This window comes from Emys orbicularis, chromosome 8, assembly GCF_028017835.1.
Source record: "Emys orbicularis isolate rEmyOrb1 chromosome 8, rEmyOrb1.hap1, whole genome shotgun sequence".
NCBI classification, from domain to species: Eukaryota; Metazoa; Chordata; order Testudines; family Emydidae; genus Emys; species Emys orbicularis.
In genome coordinates this window covers 23,538,980-23,557,370 of record NC_088690.1, presented here as the reverse complement: position 1 = coordinate 23,557,370, position 18,391 = coordinate 23,538,980, and the positions used below count along the sequence as shown (strand labels likewise).

General features: G+C 39.3%; 1 protein-coding gene across 1 annotated transcript in view; it reads right to left on the bottom strand.

Moving 5' to 3' along the window:
* TNNI3K (TNNI3 interacting kinase) overlaps nucleotides 1–15,690 on the bottom strand; it is a 169,827-nt gene extending 154,137 nt beyond the window's left edge. Inside the window, exons 1-4 of the mRNA XM_065408995.1 lie at nucleotides 15,651–15,690; nucleotides 14,871–14,979; nucleotides 2,900–2,985; nucleotides 840–937 (exon numbers count right to left, since the gene is read on the bottom strand). Of these exons, the coding sequence (XP_065265067.1) occupies nucleotides 840–937; nucleotides 2,900–2,985; nucleotides 14,871–14,979; nucleotides 15,651–15,690 (333 nt within the window). The remainder of the gene's footprint in view (nucleotides 1–839; nucleotides 938–2,899; nucleotides 2,986–14,870; nucleotides 14,980–15,650) is intronic.
* Between the last annotated feature and the right edge of the window lie 2,701 nt (nucleotides 15,691–18,391).

Here is an 18,391-nt window from a genome sequence, read left to right as displayed (position 1 = left end):
TTAAACTAGTATAAGAATTACAGAAATAAACAAAGAAATAGCAAGTTATCATAGTCAGGGCTATCCCTAGGGGGGTGTGGAGCCCGGGGTGGAAGTGACGAATCCGTCACTTCCGGGATCGACACGTCACTTCTGGGATCGACTGCGCCCGGTGCTGGCCAATCGCACCGGCCTGCGGGGCCCCCCAAAGCACGGGGCCTGGAGCAGTCGCCCCGATTTGCCATACCGAAGGGATGGCTCTGATCACATTACAATAATTAGGAAAGAAAAGACAGTCTTGTGATGAGCGAATAGAAAGTTAAGCCAGGAACTTTCAGTTCCAGCTCTGCCAATAGATTTACTGTATAACTTTGGGCAAGTCACTTACTCTCTCTGTGCATTAAGTTTCTCTGTCTGTAAAATGGGGATAACAACAGTGCTTTGGGGCAGGTGTTGTCTTTATTTTTCTGCTTCATTAATCACCAATCACAATGTCAGTTCTTAACAACAGATAAAATAAAAAGTAAAATAAAATAAACAAATATTACTGCTGACTGGGAAACTTTAGCTGAAACAAAATTGTGACAAAATACAAGGCGGAGAAGCAGTAAAGTTTTTGTGAAAATGTTTTTCTTTCTGTAACCATAGTTATAACAATACTTCTCTAACTCACAGACATGTTGTGAGGTTGAATTAAACAGTATCCATGAAAGATGATAAGTCCATAGTATTTTAATGTGTGCAAGCATTTATACATAATTTTCTTATATATTGTATGCAAAGCATAAAGATTTTCATTGGGATTAGTAATTTAGAGAGAGCAGACTACCAAACATGCTGACTTCTCATTTCTAATTTACCTTGTAAGCTGCCAAATGCAGAGCTGTAAATCCATTTCTTGTTAACCTGGATGGGCGCAACCCTTTTAGCATAAGAGTTCTAATATGGGATTTGTTACCTTTATAATAAAAATTGGAAAGAGAAGTCATTTACAGAAAAGAACATGCAAATGAAGGCAATCAGCTAAGAGCGTCCACACTTAGTGTGTGGCTACAGATTTGTCAGTTTCTTATTATTGAGCTAAGATCAGATCTCAACACTTTTATTCACATTTGCAGTATTCAAAATGCAAGCAATAGTCCTTGTAACAGACAGTGTTACTTGGATTTAGAATTAAATGGTAGACTGCGGTGGCCTTTGCATGGGTGTACAACGAGAAGGGAATGGATTGCTCTCCATCCTAGCATCCCCTGACTTTCTAGTGACTCCAAAGTGGACAGGGAAATGATGACACCTTCAACATGTGGCAGGCACCACCCCCTTATAGTACCAGTCACCATCAGGCACAATCTAGCTATTAACAGGAACACTTGTGGCACTGGGCATCTATTCGCTTGCTAATCTCATTCACATCTTTGAGGGAGGACTTTTTAGAGATATTTGAGGTGCTAAAGAGCACAAACTCCTCTTTCAGCATGAGACTCCCTCCCTGCCTTACAAGTTGGGTTTCCTGGACACCTACCATGTCAATTGATCCTTCCAAAAGTGATGCTCCACCCGGTGCCTTTACAGTTTATTGTTAGAGGGATAGTAGCTTATAGGAATACTAGTGAACCATAACATGAAGACACTCTCATCTCCTGCCATCTCTGTCATAGAATATCAGGGTTGGAAGGGACCTCAGGAGATCATCTAGTCCAACCCCCTGCTCAAAGCAGGACCAATCCCCAGACAGATTTTTACCCCAGTTCCCTAAATGCCCCCCTCAAGGATTGAACTCACAACCCTGGGTTTAGCAGGCCAGTGCTCAAACCACTGAGCTATCCCCCCCTCTTAAGTGCTGTGGTCCACATTATGGCTGCCTCCTGCACAGCTATGCTAGAAGAAGATGCTCTCTCCCTCAGGGTTGCCACAATTTAGCTCACATTGTGACTACACAATAATCCATTTCTTAACGAACTCTCAACATGTGGCAGGGCACCACCCCCTTATGGTACCAGTCAGCGTCAGGCACAATCTAGCCATTAATGGGAACCGACTGTTCTAAAACTGCCTAAAACAATCCTGGTGTGTTCTCTCAGGTCTTGCACGCACTGAAGCTAATGGCAAGCTCCCACTGATTTCAATGGTGCATAATCGGTCTCAGTGATTATACATCTGGGCCCAGATTCAGCAAAGCATTTAAATGCATGTTTAAGTGCCCTGTGGCACCGAAGCCTTAGGGTACAATTCTCTTTGATTCTGAATGCTGACCTCTGTTGCATATTGTGGAACAAGTGCAAAATGCATGAGCACAGTGTGGACAAGAGATCTGCAGTATGGATCAGAGTAGAAAATTCTACTATCAGTATGAGTGCCTAGATGATCTCTCACATGACTTTTCTTGTTCTCCTGGTTTGCTATCTGCAAGAATCCCATCAGAGAACATTCTGGGCTAGAAGATCTGATTTTTATTTTATCATCATTATTATTTTAATTCGCCACGTTGTAAAACATTTTCACAATATTACGAAAATGAAATGTTATCTCTGTGGGAAAAGAGTATCAAAAATTCAACCTTCATACCAGTCTATAATGTGTATATTTCATATAGAATAATACTATCCCTTGATTACAAAATAAACATAACAACTAATTTCAAGTTAGTTGCACATCTGTACTTAAATATGCATCAGAGTTGATTGGAATTTTTGCTACATTGAAGAATGATTTAGAAAGGAGCTCAAAGTTTACTTGGAGCCACTCCACCTTGTCACTACAGTTTAGAGTGTTGTAACTAATGCTTACCTGAGCATCAAGAAGAACAATGCAAAGAAGGCAAATAGTTTAAAAATATAATGTTCCTGTGGGTTATTAAACAGACCAAATCACTAACCATGTAAATAACATGCTTAAAGAGTATGAAAGTTCAAATACTTACCACTGCAAATACAACATAAATGAAGAAGAGAGAGCCCATTTTCTGTGCGGTAATTTAAATTGACTTTGCTGAAGGCTTCATCAGAGCTGAAAACAGAGATTTTACAGATGATCACAGTTTTCAACTTTTAGCATATTTTCTTTTATTTGAAAAATTTGCAGAGAGAAATCTCACTATAGTTTCACTCATTCACAACACTGTAAATCCAGAGGTACTTCACTGATGTCAGTGGATTAATCTACATTTCTACTGTTGCAAGTGAAATCAGAATCCAACCCTTACTTTTTCCTGAGCTATATTTCTATTTTGACATTATTTCTATACATACATATACAAACAGCTACATTATAAGAATAAAGGGAGAAGAAAGCTTCTTTTAAGAAGAAAAATAAACTGCTATAAGTAGAAAGGTTCCTTCTTCCCCCTCCACCCCATCTTTCAGCTATAGCGACAGCAGCACAGGAGCCAGCAAACAGAGCTGTAAACAGGGGAGTTTGAGTGGGAGTTTGCAAGGGGAGTTTGTGGGGAAGACCAAGAGGCAGGCAGAGGAACAGACAGGCTAGTGAAGGGAGTGTGTGGTGTTCTAGCAGTGTTTTGGTGCTTGTTGGGGTTTGTTTTTTTTTGCTGTGGGTGGTGGTGTTGTGGTTTGTTTTGTTTCCCAGATTTACCGGATATAGGTGGGAAGCAGATACAGAGGCAGCAGTGGTAGTGACCCAAGCAGTGGAAGAGACAATGAAGATGACTGGATGTGGAAGCTGCGGCATGTACATGATCCTGGAGGGGATACCTGAAAAGAGTTTCGTCTGCATTAAGTGCCACCTGATAGAGCTGATGGAGGAAAAGATCCGAGGATTGGAGATGCAGGTGGAAACTCTGGTTGAGTTTAGAAGAGGGTTCGAGCAGATGATGGAGCAAAGACATGAGGAGTCTGAAGGGAAAAGCTCAGACTTGCAGATGGAAGCAGGACCAAAGAACTCTGAGGGGAGACTGCTGGGTGAGGAAAGTGGACAGTGGAAGCATGTGACTAAGAGAACCAGGCAGAGGAAAAGACAGACTAGTGAAGGAGAAATAGAGCTCAGGAACAGGTATGCGGAGTTGGAAAATGAAGAAGGGGCACAGCAGGTGGTCGCTGAAGGTGAGAGGGCAAGGAAGAAGAGAAGAGCAGCTAGTCCTATAGGAAAAGGGGAAGAGTCAATGGAGATAACACCAAATATGAGCCCCAGGAGGATACGGGATGGGTTGCGGAGGATTGCAAGGGTGACTTGCAGCCAGAGGGAACAGGGGATAGACCGGAGAATTGCACCATCACCAGGAAAAGGCAGGTCTATGTGATTGGGGACTCCTTACTGAGAAGACTAGACAGGCCTGTAACCAGAGCTGATCCAGAGAACAGAAGGGTGTGCTGTCTGCCAGGTGCTAAGATACGGGATGTGGACCTGAGGCTGAAGAGGATCCTAACGGGAGCGGGAAAGAATCCACTGATTGTCCTTCATGTGGGAACGAATGATACGGCTAGATTCTCGCTGGAACGTATCAAGGGAGACTATGCCAGGCTGGGAAGACGCTTAAGGAAATTGAGGCTCAGGTGATCTTCAGTGGGATTCTGCCTGTTCCTAGAGAAGGGCAACACAGGTGTGACAAGATTATGACGATCAACAGATGGCTCAGGCAGTGGTGCTATAAGGAGGGCTTTGGGATGTATGGCCACTGAAAGGCATTCATGGACAGAGGACTGTTCTCTCAGGATGGACTTCACCTGAGTAGGGAGGGAAATAGACTTCTAGGATGGAGGCTGGCACAACTGATTAAGAGATCTTTAAACTAGGAATTGGGGGGAGATGGTTGGGAGATGTCCAGGTAATCTCCACGCTGGACTTGAACATTGAGAGGGAAGAAAACAAAGTAAGAAAGGATACAGCCGTGGGTATGAGAATGGACATAAGGAGGAAGGGTAGTGTAGATACCATTCTAATAGGTGATACTGGGGGCAGAATGTCTGGGCCTAATTGGGTAAAGAATGTGAGCGAAGCCAAACAGCAAAAATTAAGATGTTTGTACACCAATGCGAGGACCCTAGGTAACAAAATGGAGGAACTAGAGTTACTGGTGCAAGAGGTGAAACCAGATATTATAGAGATAACAGAAACATGGTGGAATAGTAGTCATGACTGGAGTACAGGTATTGAAGGGTATGTGCTGTTTAGGAAAGACAGAAATAAAGGCAAAGGTGGTGGAGTAGCATTGTAAATCAATGATGAGGTAGACTGTAAAGAAATAAGAAGGGATGGAATGGATAAGACAGAGGGATTAATAACAAGAATTATTGTTATAAGCTGGGGACGCATCAGTTGGAAGTAACAGAGGAGGAGAAGGACCTTGGAGTATTGATTGATCACAGGATGACTATGAGCCGCCAATGTGATATGGCCGTGAAAAAAGCTAATGCGGTCTTGGGATGCATCAGGCAAGGTATTTCCAGTAGAGATAAGGAGGTGTTAGTACCGTTATACAAGGCACTGGTGAGACCTCATCTGGAATACTGTGTGCAGTTCTAGTCTCCCATGTTTAAAAAGGATGAATTCAAACTGGAACAGTTATAGAGAAGGGCTACTAGGATGATCCGAGGAATGGAAAACCTGTCTTATGAAAGGAGACTCAAAGGGCCTGGCTTGTTTAGCCTAACCAAAAGAAGGCTGGGGGGAGATATGATTGCTTTCTATAAATATATCAGAGGGATAAATACCAGGGAGGGAGAGGAATTATTTAAGCTCAATACCAAGGTGGACACAAGAACAAATGGATATAAACTGGCCATCAGGAAGTTTAGACTTGAAATTAGACGAAGGTTTCTAACCATCAGAGGAGTGAAGTTCTGGAATAGCCTTCCAAGGGGAGCAGTGGGGGCAAAAGACATATCTGGCTTCAAGACTAAGCTTGATAAGTTTATGGAGGGGATGGTATGATGGGATAGCCTAATTTTGGCAATTAATTGATCTTTGATTATTAGCAGGTAAATATGCCCAATGGCCTCTGATGGGATGTTAGATGGGATGGGATCTGAGTTACTACAGAGAATTCTTTCCTGGGCGTCTGGCTGGTGAGTCCTGCCCACATGCTCAGGGTTTAGCTGATCGCCATATTTGGGGTTGGGAAGGAATTTTCCTCCAGGGCAGATTGGCAGAGGCCCTGGGGGGTTTTCGCCTTCCTCTGCAGCGTGGGGCACGGGTCACTTGCTGGAAGATTCTCTGCACCTTGAAGTCTTTAAACCATGATTTGAGGACTTCAATGGCTCAGACATAGGTTTGCTACAGGAGTGGGTAGGTGAGATTCTGTGGCCTGTGTTGTGCAGGAGGTCAGACTAGATGATCATAATGGTCCCTTCTGACCTTAAAGTCTATGATTCTATGATTCAAGGTGATAAAAGTGATAGAAAAGAATTAGAAAAATCTATGTATTCATTTCTAAAGTGTCCAACAACATGATATCTGGGGGAATGAAAGCGACAATGAAGCTAATTTCAAAGAATACTCAAGTATAGACTTTGCAGAAAATAGTTTCTGTTCCCCATATGACACATATATAGATGGGCAGTGAAGCCCTTTCAAATGAATACCTGTTAAGAGCCTAGTAAAAAGAACCAATTTCCTGTCTACTAGGGGGTACAATGCCTTCCACATAAGAGTGGTGGAAACTTGTAGAACATATGAGCAAACTTTTCCAACTCTAACAGGTTTCCCACTGAAAATTTACAAAAATGTATAATATTCATCAAAACTCAGACAAGCTCCTTCTAGTTTTGAATGAAGAGCACTGAATTTTAAAATGCAATGGCAATCGATCTTATTAAAGGAGTAAGTATATATGACAACAATGGCTTCTGAGGGTGCCAAATTACAGTTCATAAGACAAAAGAAATAGAATACAAAGGATAATACAATTTTGTGCCACGCAGTTAGGTGTTTGACTTGTTTCTACCATATCTGCCAAATGTCCTTCCTGCAAAGCTCATGTTACAAGGTTAAATCTGCTAATAAGCTTTACGCTAGCTCCTAACTGCACTGAAACATACTACAAATCTTACACCTGTTTTATAGTATGTCCAGTAGTTGTTGAAACACATTTCTTGGCAGGAAGAACAAAATGCATTGCACATTTTCCTTTTTACTGACTGAAAGGAATTTAAAATATAACACATACTAATGATAAACGTGAATACTCTTGGCAAAAGTAACACCCATAGCAGGCAGTGGTGTGCAGGAGAGAAGGAAGGAGTGGAATTGCATTGCCCACATTGTAGTACCTGAAGGCATCATATGGTTTGTGAGGCATATCACCTATAATGATTCTGGAAAAGGACAGAAAGTGCACCACAAAGTGGCTTTTGTTGTATCATTAAAACAGGTGTAGCTAGTACTCCCCAGGACAACTCTTTCAGTGTGGGAAGTGCATTCCACAGTCAAGAACCAGTCACTCAAACCACACTGCTTCAGCCCCTCAAAATTAACCCAAGGAGTCATTAGCTCAAGCTAGGGTGACCACATAGCAAGTGTGAAAAATCGGGACAGAGGGTGGGGGGTAATAGGAGCCTATATAAGAAAAAGCCCTAAATATCGGGACTGTCCCTATAAAATCGGGACATCTGGTCACCCTAGCTCGAGCACTAGATGACCTCAGTTTTTATGTTAATACATAGCAAGTTACATGCTAAGTTCTCTTAGGTAAGTATTTTAATAACATTGCTAGCACCCATGTACTGAATATATTCTTTTCAATCAATGGTCTTCCTTAGGGGCAATTGGGAATGTGAGGCGGTTAACCATGAAGCTAATTCAGCTTCAAACTCAGGTGGCCTACTGTATATATGTCAGCTAATTTTCACTATTACTTTATGTTATACATTAACATGTAGGAAGTTGTGTGAGGGTGGGCTGCTGGGTACATTTTATATAAACATTGCTTATTCATACAGGATGATATACATGGGTATCTGAGGGTGTGGAAGAAGAGGGTGTGTGTAATATATGTCCATTTCATTAAGCCTGCATTGTAATGCATATGCAGAAGAGGTCAGTATTCAGGAGGTATGTGCAATCTGAACTCTGGCATTTCCTGACTCTTGAAGATTACCCATGCAACTTGAACATTAACCTCAGTAGTCATGTTTTGCCTTTCCAATGTCAAAAAAAATAAAAACATCCCTGCTTTTAGTCCTGGATTCATTGCTCAAGGAAATATGTAGATGTAGGACTCTATATTGTGGGTGTCTAGGACTTGAGAGGGTAAGAAAAAGCAGGAGTGAGAGGACCCAGGATATGGCCTGAGTCCAGGCAGGGCAGAAGTACTGTGAAAACAAAGTTGTCACATAAATTCCTTCCCCCAAACTACCATTAATGTCAATCAGAGTTATTCACTCTTGTGCATCAACAAGGATATGGACCCCACAATGTTCAGCAGCAAATAGTGTGATTAAATAGCCCTGTTTTTCCGCTTGGTTTATTGCATTGGAATGTGATATTTTAAAATCAATTTTAGAACAATTTCTAGACCCTCATTCAGACTTTCCATTAACTTCTATTAAAATGTTTCTGGTTTTGATGTGTGCAATTAAAATATAGCTATAAGCCACATCCATCCTAAGAAAGAAATGCAATTTCCTTTCTTTTTGCCCTCTCTAGAGTAATCGCACATAAAGCTCTCAGGCAACTGACCACCACTTATCTATTGTGACATTCGAAGTTCAGTTTAGTTTTTAATTTTCCTCTACATTTTTGGAATGTCATGCTATGTTTTAATACAGCCTAATGATTTTACAGTGCTTGCAACTTGGTGAGGTGACTAATTAAAATGAAGTAATTATTATGAATAGATTTCTAATAATATATCTCTCAAAAAGGATGAATAGCCATTCTGACTCATTAAAAAAAGAATCCATCATTCAAACTGGATGCTTGCATCTTTTTTCTGCAAAAAATACAGAACATACTTTTAAAAAATGTTAGTTTATGTATTTTTATGATTCATTAAGCTCTGTTCTCCACGTGTACAACTCAAGTGACCTCTTTTCCAGAACAGCACATGTCAAAGCCCCAAAAGGGAATTCATTAATAAAAATAAAACTAGAAAAATTGACAATAAAATTAATGAGTAAATTAAAGCTGCCTCATGTTTTGCAAATAAACATGTACAATATATTTTATAATATAATAGACAATTACATTGGGCATTCCTGCCCCTCATGATTAATGACATATTATGGAAAGGCAGTAACCTCTGCATAGTTACAGTTACACCCATCTCCCTTTATAAAGCCCTCGATAAACAGCGACTGTAACTTGGCTTGGATAATTGTGGAAGGCCTGGAAAGTGCTACATTTATTCTTGAAGCAAGGGAGAATGTTTCTGCGAAGTATGAAGGAAATTGATCAATCTGATTTTGAGTTACAGGTAATTAAATAATAACCCTGATAGAGAAATGTTAGACAAAAGCCAAACTTTCCAGTCTCCTCATAGGACAAATCATCTCATTACTACTCCTTCAAATATTCTAAGTAGTTAAATCTCTTTGAAAACTACTGTGTGGACAATTCAGGTCCCATTGATATAAACAGGATTTTTTTGCCAGTGACTTCAGTGGGATTAGGATCAGTCACTATGGACTTGTTTCAGCAGAACACAAAATACAAGCTTAATTTGGATGTGCTTAAATCCATCCTGATTCAGCAAAGCACTGGAGCATGTTTAACTTTAAACATGTGCATAAGTCCCATAGATGTCTATTAAATGTTATACAATTCCTCCTACAAATGTAAAACCACTGTTAAAATGAGATCAGAACCAGGGCCTGTTTTAATATGTTATTCATTTTAAGTATAGACAAAAGCCTTTAAACCAGAAACGTGCTAAGTGTTAACGTGCACCTTCATGGCTGGTGGCTTTTTGCAATGAATTATTCCATCTTTACAAAGTTTTTTTTGGTGGGGGCAGAGTTGGGGAAGGGGGATAGTAGGCTTGGCATCAGCAGAGCTGAGTGAAATTTGGAAAATTTGGGAAATTCCAACATTTCCACATTTGAAACATTTTGTTTGAACATTTTCAACAAAAACAAAACATTTTGATCAAAACAAAATATTTCACCATACCCCCCAAATCAAAATGTTTCTTGTTTGGTTTGTTGAAGTGATTTGAAATGCTTTGTGTCAAGTCAGTTCAGCATTAAACTGCATTTTCCCATTGTGGTGCATTGCCTCATGGGAGTTGTGGTTCAGAAACCTCATGTCTCCCATTTGTCCCTTATGGGCCAGGCTCCCTAGCTGGATTATACCACCCATGACAAATCTTGATTCATGTTACTCCTGTGATGCATCTTGCTTGGCCAAAGGGAAATCCACATTGTATTATGGGAGATAGAGTCCTCCAAGGAGCTCAGCCCATAGGAGAGAATGGGGCCCCAAACTCCAATGTATTCGTTGATAGGGAAATAAATACAAGTTGGTGTTTTATTGAACTGATTTGAAATGAAACATTTCGGGTCAGTTCAACAAAACAAAATATCCCGATCAGTAAAAACAACCCAAAATTTCATTTAATTTCATCATAAGCAAGATTTTTCCACAGAAAATTTCAATTTTGTGGAAATTGCATTTCCCATCACAAAATCATCCCAATAGAAATTCTGGACACGGTCCAGCGACCAACTTAAAATAGGCTCTACAAACCCAGGTCTTTAGGCCCATTCCATTAGGAATGATATTCTAGTAAAAAAAAGGAATGTGGAACTGATACATATGAATATGTAAAGCCCATTAATGAAACCAAGAGCTAGACTCCTTTCTGAAAAGTTGCATGTGTTAGTTTGACAAGCTTTGTGTTAGTTTGTGCATATGTTAGTTTGACTAACTTTCCACATCTGTCACTTAGATGGCAGGTATTAAGCATTCAGGGAGCTTGCTGGCCTTATTTCTATTTTCTTAATGTAAACTGTTCTGATATGGAATAATTCTTCCACACATTACAGTCACATTTTTTTCTTCAGTGACTGTTCTTCATTTACCACTTACTTTTTACTAAGGAAAACAAAATGTTTTGCTCACTATAAAGAAAATCTCATTCTTCAAATATATTATAGCTCCATACGTGTCCTCTCAGGCATAACATGATTAATGATACTGATGTAAGGCCCATCTATTCTTTCAGATTTTCCTAGGGGTGATTGTGGGAAAGAAACTCCAGGGGTTGGGGGGAAAACTCCTTTTTGTTAACATGTCTCCCCCCACCCCCAACCCTATGCTTGGAATTTTTGTTTTAATATATTTTGGTGCATGATTTGAGAGATGGATTGATTCACTTGATGGATGAATTTTAAGAGTTTCAAAATACCCAAATATGATTCTATTGGAAAATCATGTCTCCTGCCCTCCCTTCTAGAGCTCAGTGACATAAAACAAATGGTAGCATTGAAGGGGGATGCTGTCAAGTTCAAAACTCACATATTTTTAAAGATCAAATTCCCTTCCCTATTAAAAAGACTTCATATATTACTAAAAATCTAATTTTTCACCACTTAGGCCATCTGTTTACATTTTCCTTTTCTCTCAACATGGAAGAGGAAAATAGATTTTCAGTTTCTCTGGTTTATAGTCAATTTGTACTCAGTTACACTTTGTGGTTCTCATACTCTGTCAGCAATGATTTAGTTGCAAACATTGTAAGGGAATGTTTATGTGTTGAAAAGGCTTCCACAGTAATTTTAAAAAAAAATTCATAAAACCATTTCCATTGGTCTTAGATTTTGATAAAGTTTGTGGTTACAAAGCCTAAATTTGAGTTCCACAGAGTGTGTTTCAAATCCCCTTCTGAACAAATAAGTCCCTCTTTCAGGAAGTTATTGTGATCGGCTACCCTTCGGAAAAGGATGGGATTGAGGTTAAAGCACTGCACTGACATTCAGCTGATCTGGGTTCACTTGCCAACTTTGCAACAGATTGCTGGTGTGACCTTGGGCAAGTCATTATATCATCCTGTGCCCCAATACTACAGCTGCAAAATGGAGATAACACTTATTTTCTTCTACCCTTTGTCTGCCTCAATTATTTAGACAGTACATTCTTCATGGCAGGTACTTTCTCCCCCTTGTGCTTGTACAGAGCCTAACACAATGTCTAGCTGAACTTTGTTGTGGCCTCTAGATACTGACATAATACAAATAATAAACATGACCAGCACCAATTTTGGCATGTGACAATCCAAAGCATACCCTTTAACGAGTTGTGCAATGGTAGACTGACAGCAGAGGGCACATGTGATAATATCAAGAACATCAGTGTGAACAGATGAACAGTGTGAATTGTGAACTCTCATTTTATATAATAAAGCTACATGTTTCTGGCTTTTGGAGGCTGTTTCTTTGCAAAGCATGTCACATAAAGTGAAATTCCACACACAACCTTAAAAATCTACACAGATGCAATTATGTGCCACCATAATTTTGATATTGTTTTTGGGAAACTGCATTTAGCCGTACCTTCCTTTTAGCCACCAAGTCTGAGCACAGGAAAGAGAACACCTTTTCAAAAATCTTCTGCAACTGGTATGTTATGAGGAAAAATGTACTAGCAGAGTGCACAAGACTTGCCACCCCATATTTCTTCTCCAGCAGTCTGATAACCAACTTCTCCCTGGCCTCTAACCAGTTTCTCAAAATTATTTTTCGTCCTCACTGAACAAAAGATTTTCTCTTGTGTGGGAGTATCCTACCAGCCTCATTTCATGTCTCCTCAGAGGTGACAGATCCACACAGAATAATTATGCCCTTACTATTAATCTTGGACAAAAACTATAGTCTTCAGACCAGATTCTGATTTTAGATTCACATAGGAAGACTGACCAATTCCAGTGACCCAGGGTGGATGGGAGAGCTGAACCTGTCGATAGATATTTCAACCCTGATTAAAAGTCAGAAGTCCACTTTTCAGATGTCAGTAACAGAGGGCCCAACCTTGCAATGTGCTAAGTATCAGTAATTCTCATTGACTTCAGTGGGAAGTAATAGCATTCCCCACTTAAGAAGAGAAGGTTCATTGACACATTTAGTGGTCCTACATTTGGTTTCAGGACAAAGTGGTCAGCTTCCAGTGGCCAGCTAGCCACATAATGAATTATTTTCTTCTCTTTTACCTAATTCAGAGTCAAAAATACACTTTCTACTGCAGCTCAGTGGACTCAATGCTTCAAAGTGTTGAGCATTCTAGCAAAACATTTAAGTACACACTTTAAAGTTAAGTCAATGGGGTTACTCACATGCTTAAAATTAAGCATGTGCTTAAGTGCTTTGTTGGCTCAGAGCCAGAATGCTCAGCACTTTGCAGGATCCAGCCCAATATAATCAACAATCTGCATTTTAAATTGGGGATGGGGGGGGTCAAACAATGGTAATTAACATAGCTGAGTGAATAATCATAATGAATAAGTTAGCTGACCAATATTGTTTTTTATTTGTTAATTGTCTGGCAACAGAACACATTATTTTCTCAAGTGCATTTGATGTTTGAAATTATTTACTGGATAGCTTCTGCAAATTAACTCATTCACAAGCCATTTGTTGAGTGCATTCATTATTCGAGCTGCCTTGAATGGACACATAGCTCACATGGTATTATTATCCCTTTTAACCTATGGCTAGCGGAAAATTCAGGGTCTTGTTCCAGTTAGGAGAAATTGGCAATAGGTATTTCTTTTATGTAAGTTTTCTTTTCAAAGTCCTGTTTCCCTGAACACAGAAGGAAACAAATAGCAGGAGACAGTTCCTTTGTTCGCTGATCCAAGCCTGCCTTCGCCATCCGGTCTCTCTTCCCAAAAAGCTTTTTCTCTGGACTATGTTACCAGCCTTCTGTTACCATATTCTTGGCTTTCTCTAGCTGCTTCAGCTTGTCCTGTGGCACTTGAGCTTGTGCTCAATTACCCTCCTCCCCTGCCCAAAACAGTTCTATCAATCAAAGCACCAGCCCCTGCGTTTGAAAACCCCCACATGATTCAGCTTTTACTCCACTTTTCCATGTGTCTGTATTTTGTGGGCGACTTATTTCAAGTACATAAAAGGTTGTTACAAGGAAGCAGGAGAAAAATTGTTCTCATTAACTTCTGAGGAGAGGACAAGAAGCAATGGGCTTGAATTGCAACAAGGGTGGTTTAGGTTGGACATTAGGAAAAACTTCCCATCAGGTTAGTTAAGCACTAGAATAAATTGCCTAAGGATGTTGTGGAATCTCCGTCATTGGAGATTTTTAAGAGCAGACTAGACAAACATGTCAGGGATGGTCTAGATAATACTTAGTCCTGCCTTGAGTGCAGGGGACTGGACTAGAAGACCTCTCAAGGTCTCTTCCCATCCTACGATTCTATGATTCTATTGTTTCAGCCCTGATTACAATGGTTTCTTTACATTTATTCTGAATGTTAGGCAGTGGTCATGCCTGACCCATAACATTATGTTATCTTATTGGATGAGTAGGAGTTTTAGAACCAGGTGTCCTGACAAAGTGACTACAATTAGGAATTTGAAATTACTTTCAGCAACTATTCTGCCTGCATCTTTGTGTAAAAATCTGCAAATATGCTTGCCAGTAGACTTGTTTGCCAAAGTATTTTTGGAGAATAAACAAAAGGAGGTATGTACACTGCTAAAGCAAATTCATTAAAAAATTCAAACATACATTTGCAGTAAAATTTTGGCCGTATTCACCCAGCTCTAGTAATAAGCAGCCATTAATCTTGGTAGTAGGATGTGGGACACTGGCCCAGAATTATAAGGACTTACTCCTGAAAACAGATAGCAGATATAAATAGAACGCAGATATAGACTATTCATATGTGCAACACTCATTGACACATATATGAAAACATTTGCAACTACACCAAAATTTAAAAGATAATTATTGTTTCTAAATATAATAAACAAGTTTCCAGAATAATTTACCTAAAGACATGTTTCAGTTCTGTGAACTCCTTTTCTTTGATCTGCAGGTCATCTTCTAATCTTTCTAAGATTATAGCATATGATTCACTAACTTTCTTCTTCCATTCATCTTACAAGAAAAAGCAAATATGATTCACAATATACTTCATGCCCTATAAAAAACTAGCACACAGATCACAATCTCCCAGTAATCAAAACAACTCCACTATCAAATTTACCAAATTATACATTATTTTGCTACTAACACTTTCAGTTTAAATTATGGATATTTGCAGTTTAAATGATATTATATGTATTATGCAAAAAGAGTTAGGAGTTTTTTCCTTGTGTAAAACAATATATATACACACACATACCTATACATATTAGATATATCAATCTTTCTGGAAAACTCTTTTCATTTTAATAGTGAAAAGTTAAGTTCATAAGGTTGTATTTGTTAGTTCTAAATATCTAAGTTTTAACAGTATAGAAGTACAGAATAAAAATAGTTCTAAATTTTGTATTGTTCTAATTAAATATTAATTAAATCAACAAAATAATCTAATTTAATATGATCTAATGGTTTGAATAAATTTGCTGGCTTTTCTTCCTCTTTTTCTGTCATAGATACTGTATGTGATTTGAGCCAAGCCAATCTTCATATAGATTAGGAGCAATACAATACCTTATCCTTGAACTCAAGAGTAAATTAGCAAATGAGTAAATTTGCTAAAGCTACATTTGCTGCTGGTTGATGGATTTATATCATATTGCATTTGAAGAAGCAACATTAATTACCAGTGCAAGTTTGGGTTGGTCTAGATTTATAATTCCCCATTTGTTCAATATTTCTTCTTTGTTTCAGTAAAGTTCTTGCAGTAATGATTCCTTGTTCAAGTGCAGTGACAGTCCTACTGAAAAATACTTTGATAGTCTCTGGCTAAAAATAAACTGTGCGCCAAATGGAATGTCATGCAACAATGACACAGAGCAAAACAGTGTGTGCTATGAAGTGTAAAATAATAAAGGTAACTAATCAGTCTGTTTAAAATATAGTGTCAAGAATAAATTGCAAATGTTTCAGCAGAAATATTTGCTTCCTTCTGTTGACTACCCATACATAGGGGAGGGTGAGCAAACTGCCACCAGATCAGTGGTGAGGAATAGACATGGAATTGACCCCATTAACAGCGTGTAATCCTATTGTGGGTAGGTTGTGTTTACCTCTGAGTACACCTCTTTCGTACTCTTTGGCAACGCTTGTCCAGCTTGTTATGCCAATGAAGTATCATAGAATTGAACGGAAAAATTGATTCACCCGTTAGCTCAAGGTTATGGTGTATGTATGCATTTTGTGTCCTTGTTTCCTGATTCACCCAACATGAGTTCAACCCTGGGGACAAGAAAAGCAGCTGTACTGCCATCATTTCTGCTAGGGCAGTCCAGCTTGGGGTTCTATTGGAGTGCTAATGGAAGAGGTTGCCCTGGAGAATGCTGTACTGGCCAGCTCTGTTACCCCAAGAGGAGTGGGAGATGCAGTCCACATATGTGGCTTACATCCCTGTTGTAGGTGGACTTTCCACCATCAGGGACTGCAACTTGACATCGGTCAGTGTCTTTAAGGAGGAAGGAAGGAAGGAAGAAAGGAGAGTAGTTTGGTTATCTTTGAGGCTCTAAAAAAATTAAAATAAGCAGTTTAGTGCTTTGGATTCTATTTATCAATGATCTGCTCCCTTGTCTGTTTGTCTTTCTCTCCCAACCCCTCCCAACACCCCACCCCCCAAAGTCTCTCACATTCTTTTTCTCACTCCAATACTTTATTCATTCTGATTTCTGCACTTGTGAATCTTCTATTTATTTTTTATACTGGTAGTTTAAAATAAATATTTAAAGTGATAGTATCAAGGTTAGAAAGCACAGCAATTGACCTTGACAGTTGTTCTGTATAAAATTTCTTATCTTAAGGATTCCAGTCAAGATAATATGTGCATGCATGCATACACACACATACGCACCTAAAACTTTTAATGCGCTACATCCTATTGTAAACAAACCAGCACTCCTGTTGTAGTTTCTATCACAGCATGACCGCACCAGTTTATTTGCACACAAACCCAAGGATGTATTTTTAAATAGTTTGAGTTGCCTTGACAATACACCCTGTGATATGCACCCAAATATTTGAGAAGACACAGGTCTCATAACTGATACTCCGCCTCCAAGCAACTATCAAAGCTACAAACCTAACGCCATAATGGGTGTCTATATTTCCCAGCTTGTATTAACTTCATATTTATTTATTTTTCTTCAGATTCCTAAAATGCAGTTATGGGCACCCATCCAAATGTAGGTTCTGTGAATACTTAGACCATAATTTAGAAACACAACATAAACAAAGGATTACCCATAAACATATTCACTTCTGCCCCACCCCCCCACTTCCTTAGAAGCCTTAATGGAGAAAAAGAGATTAAACAGATCAATGTCTGTATTAATGTAACTTCTGAAGATAGTTTGCTGAATAATCTATGTATTGGGGGTCTGTATTGTTGGGAGTTTTGTTATGTACATCAGTGGAGGCAGGATCTGGCCTTACTTACTGCATAAACTATCTCTATCAGAGGAACTGTCTGATAAAAGGGGCCCCAAACTGTAAACTACCAGAAGTTTCCAGCTCACTGACATAGACAGCAGAGTCAGGCTGCAAACATCCAAGTGTTCTGTTTGGGATCAGTGAAAGAAATCCAGGAAAGCAGCATGGTAGGGTATTATATGGAGAGTCAGAAGACACGTTTTATTCCTGGCTCTGTCATTCATTTGCCTTGTGACCTTGATCAAGGGCACCTCAATTTCTACCCTAGTAAAATCAGAATATTAATGCTCACTGGTCTTTGTAGAGTTCCTTGAGATCTATGAAAGAAGCCACTGCCGGCAAAATAGCAAAACTAAAACCAGTAATGGGGGAACCCGACAGGCTCAGGCCCTTAAACTTGGATTCTTATCTGACCATATACCGGTTCACCTAAGGCCTGGGCGACCCTCTCCTCTGAGTAGCCCTGGAGCCACAATACTTGTCATCCCCTTTGGGGGAAGTCCCAATGGTCCTGCTCCCCTATCCAGTGTGATTGGGAGTGCTGCTTCTCCACCCATCCTATAAGATGAATTGTGTTTGCATTAAGAGTTTGTTCAATAACGGAAAACAATGACCAAAATGGTAAAAAAGAAAAATCACAGTTGGTTCACAGGCAATTTGCAAATTAAAAAAGTTATAAATGCACTGATTGAACTCTTAGACCAATTCTAATTAACATCCATACAGGTAGCATTAAAAAGGCAAGAGCAATATTTTTCAGTGAACATAATCCTCAGACATAATATCTACAGTACATTCAGCTGTACAGCTCTTGGATTAATTTTTAAAGTTTTGTCAAAAAAATTTATATTTGAAAATGTACAACCGTCAAACTCAACCTTGCAAGAGCGCTGCATGCCAAATTCACTTCCCATTTCAGTTGATACAAGTTCTTTTCATGGAGTCT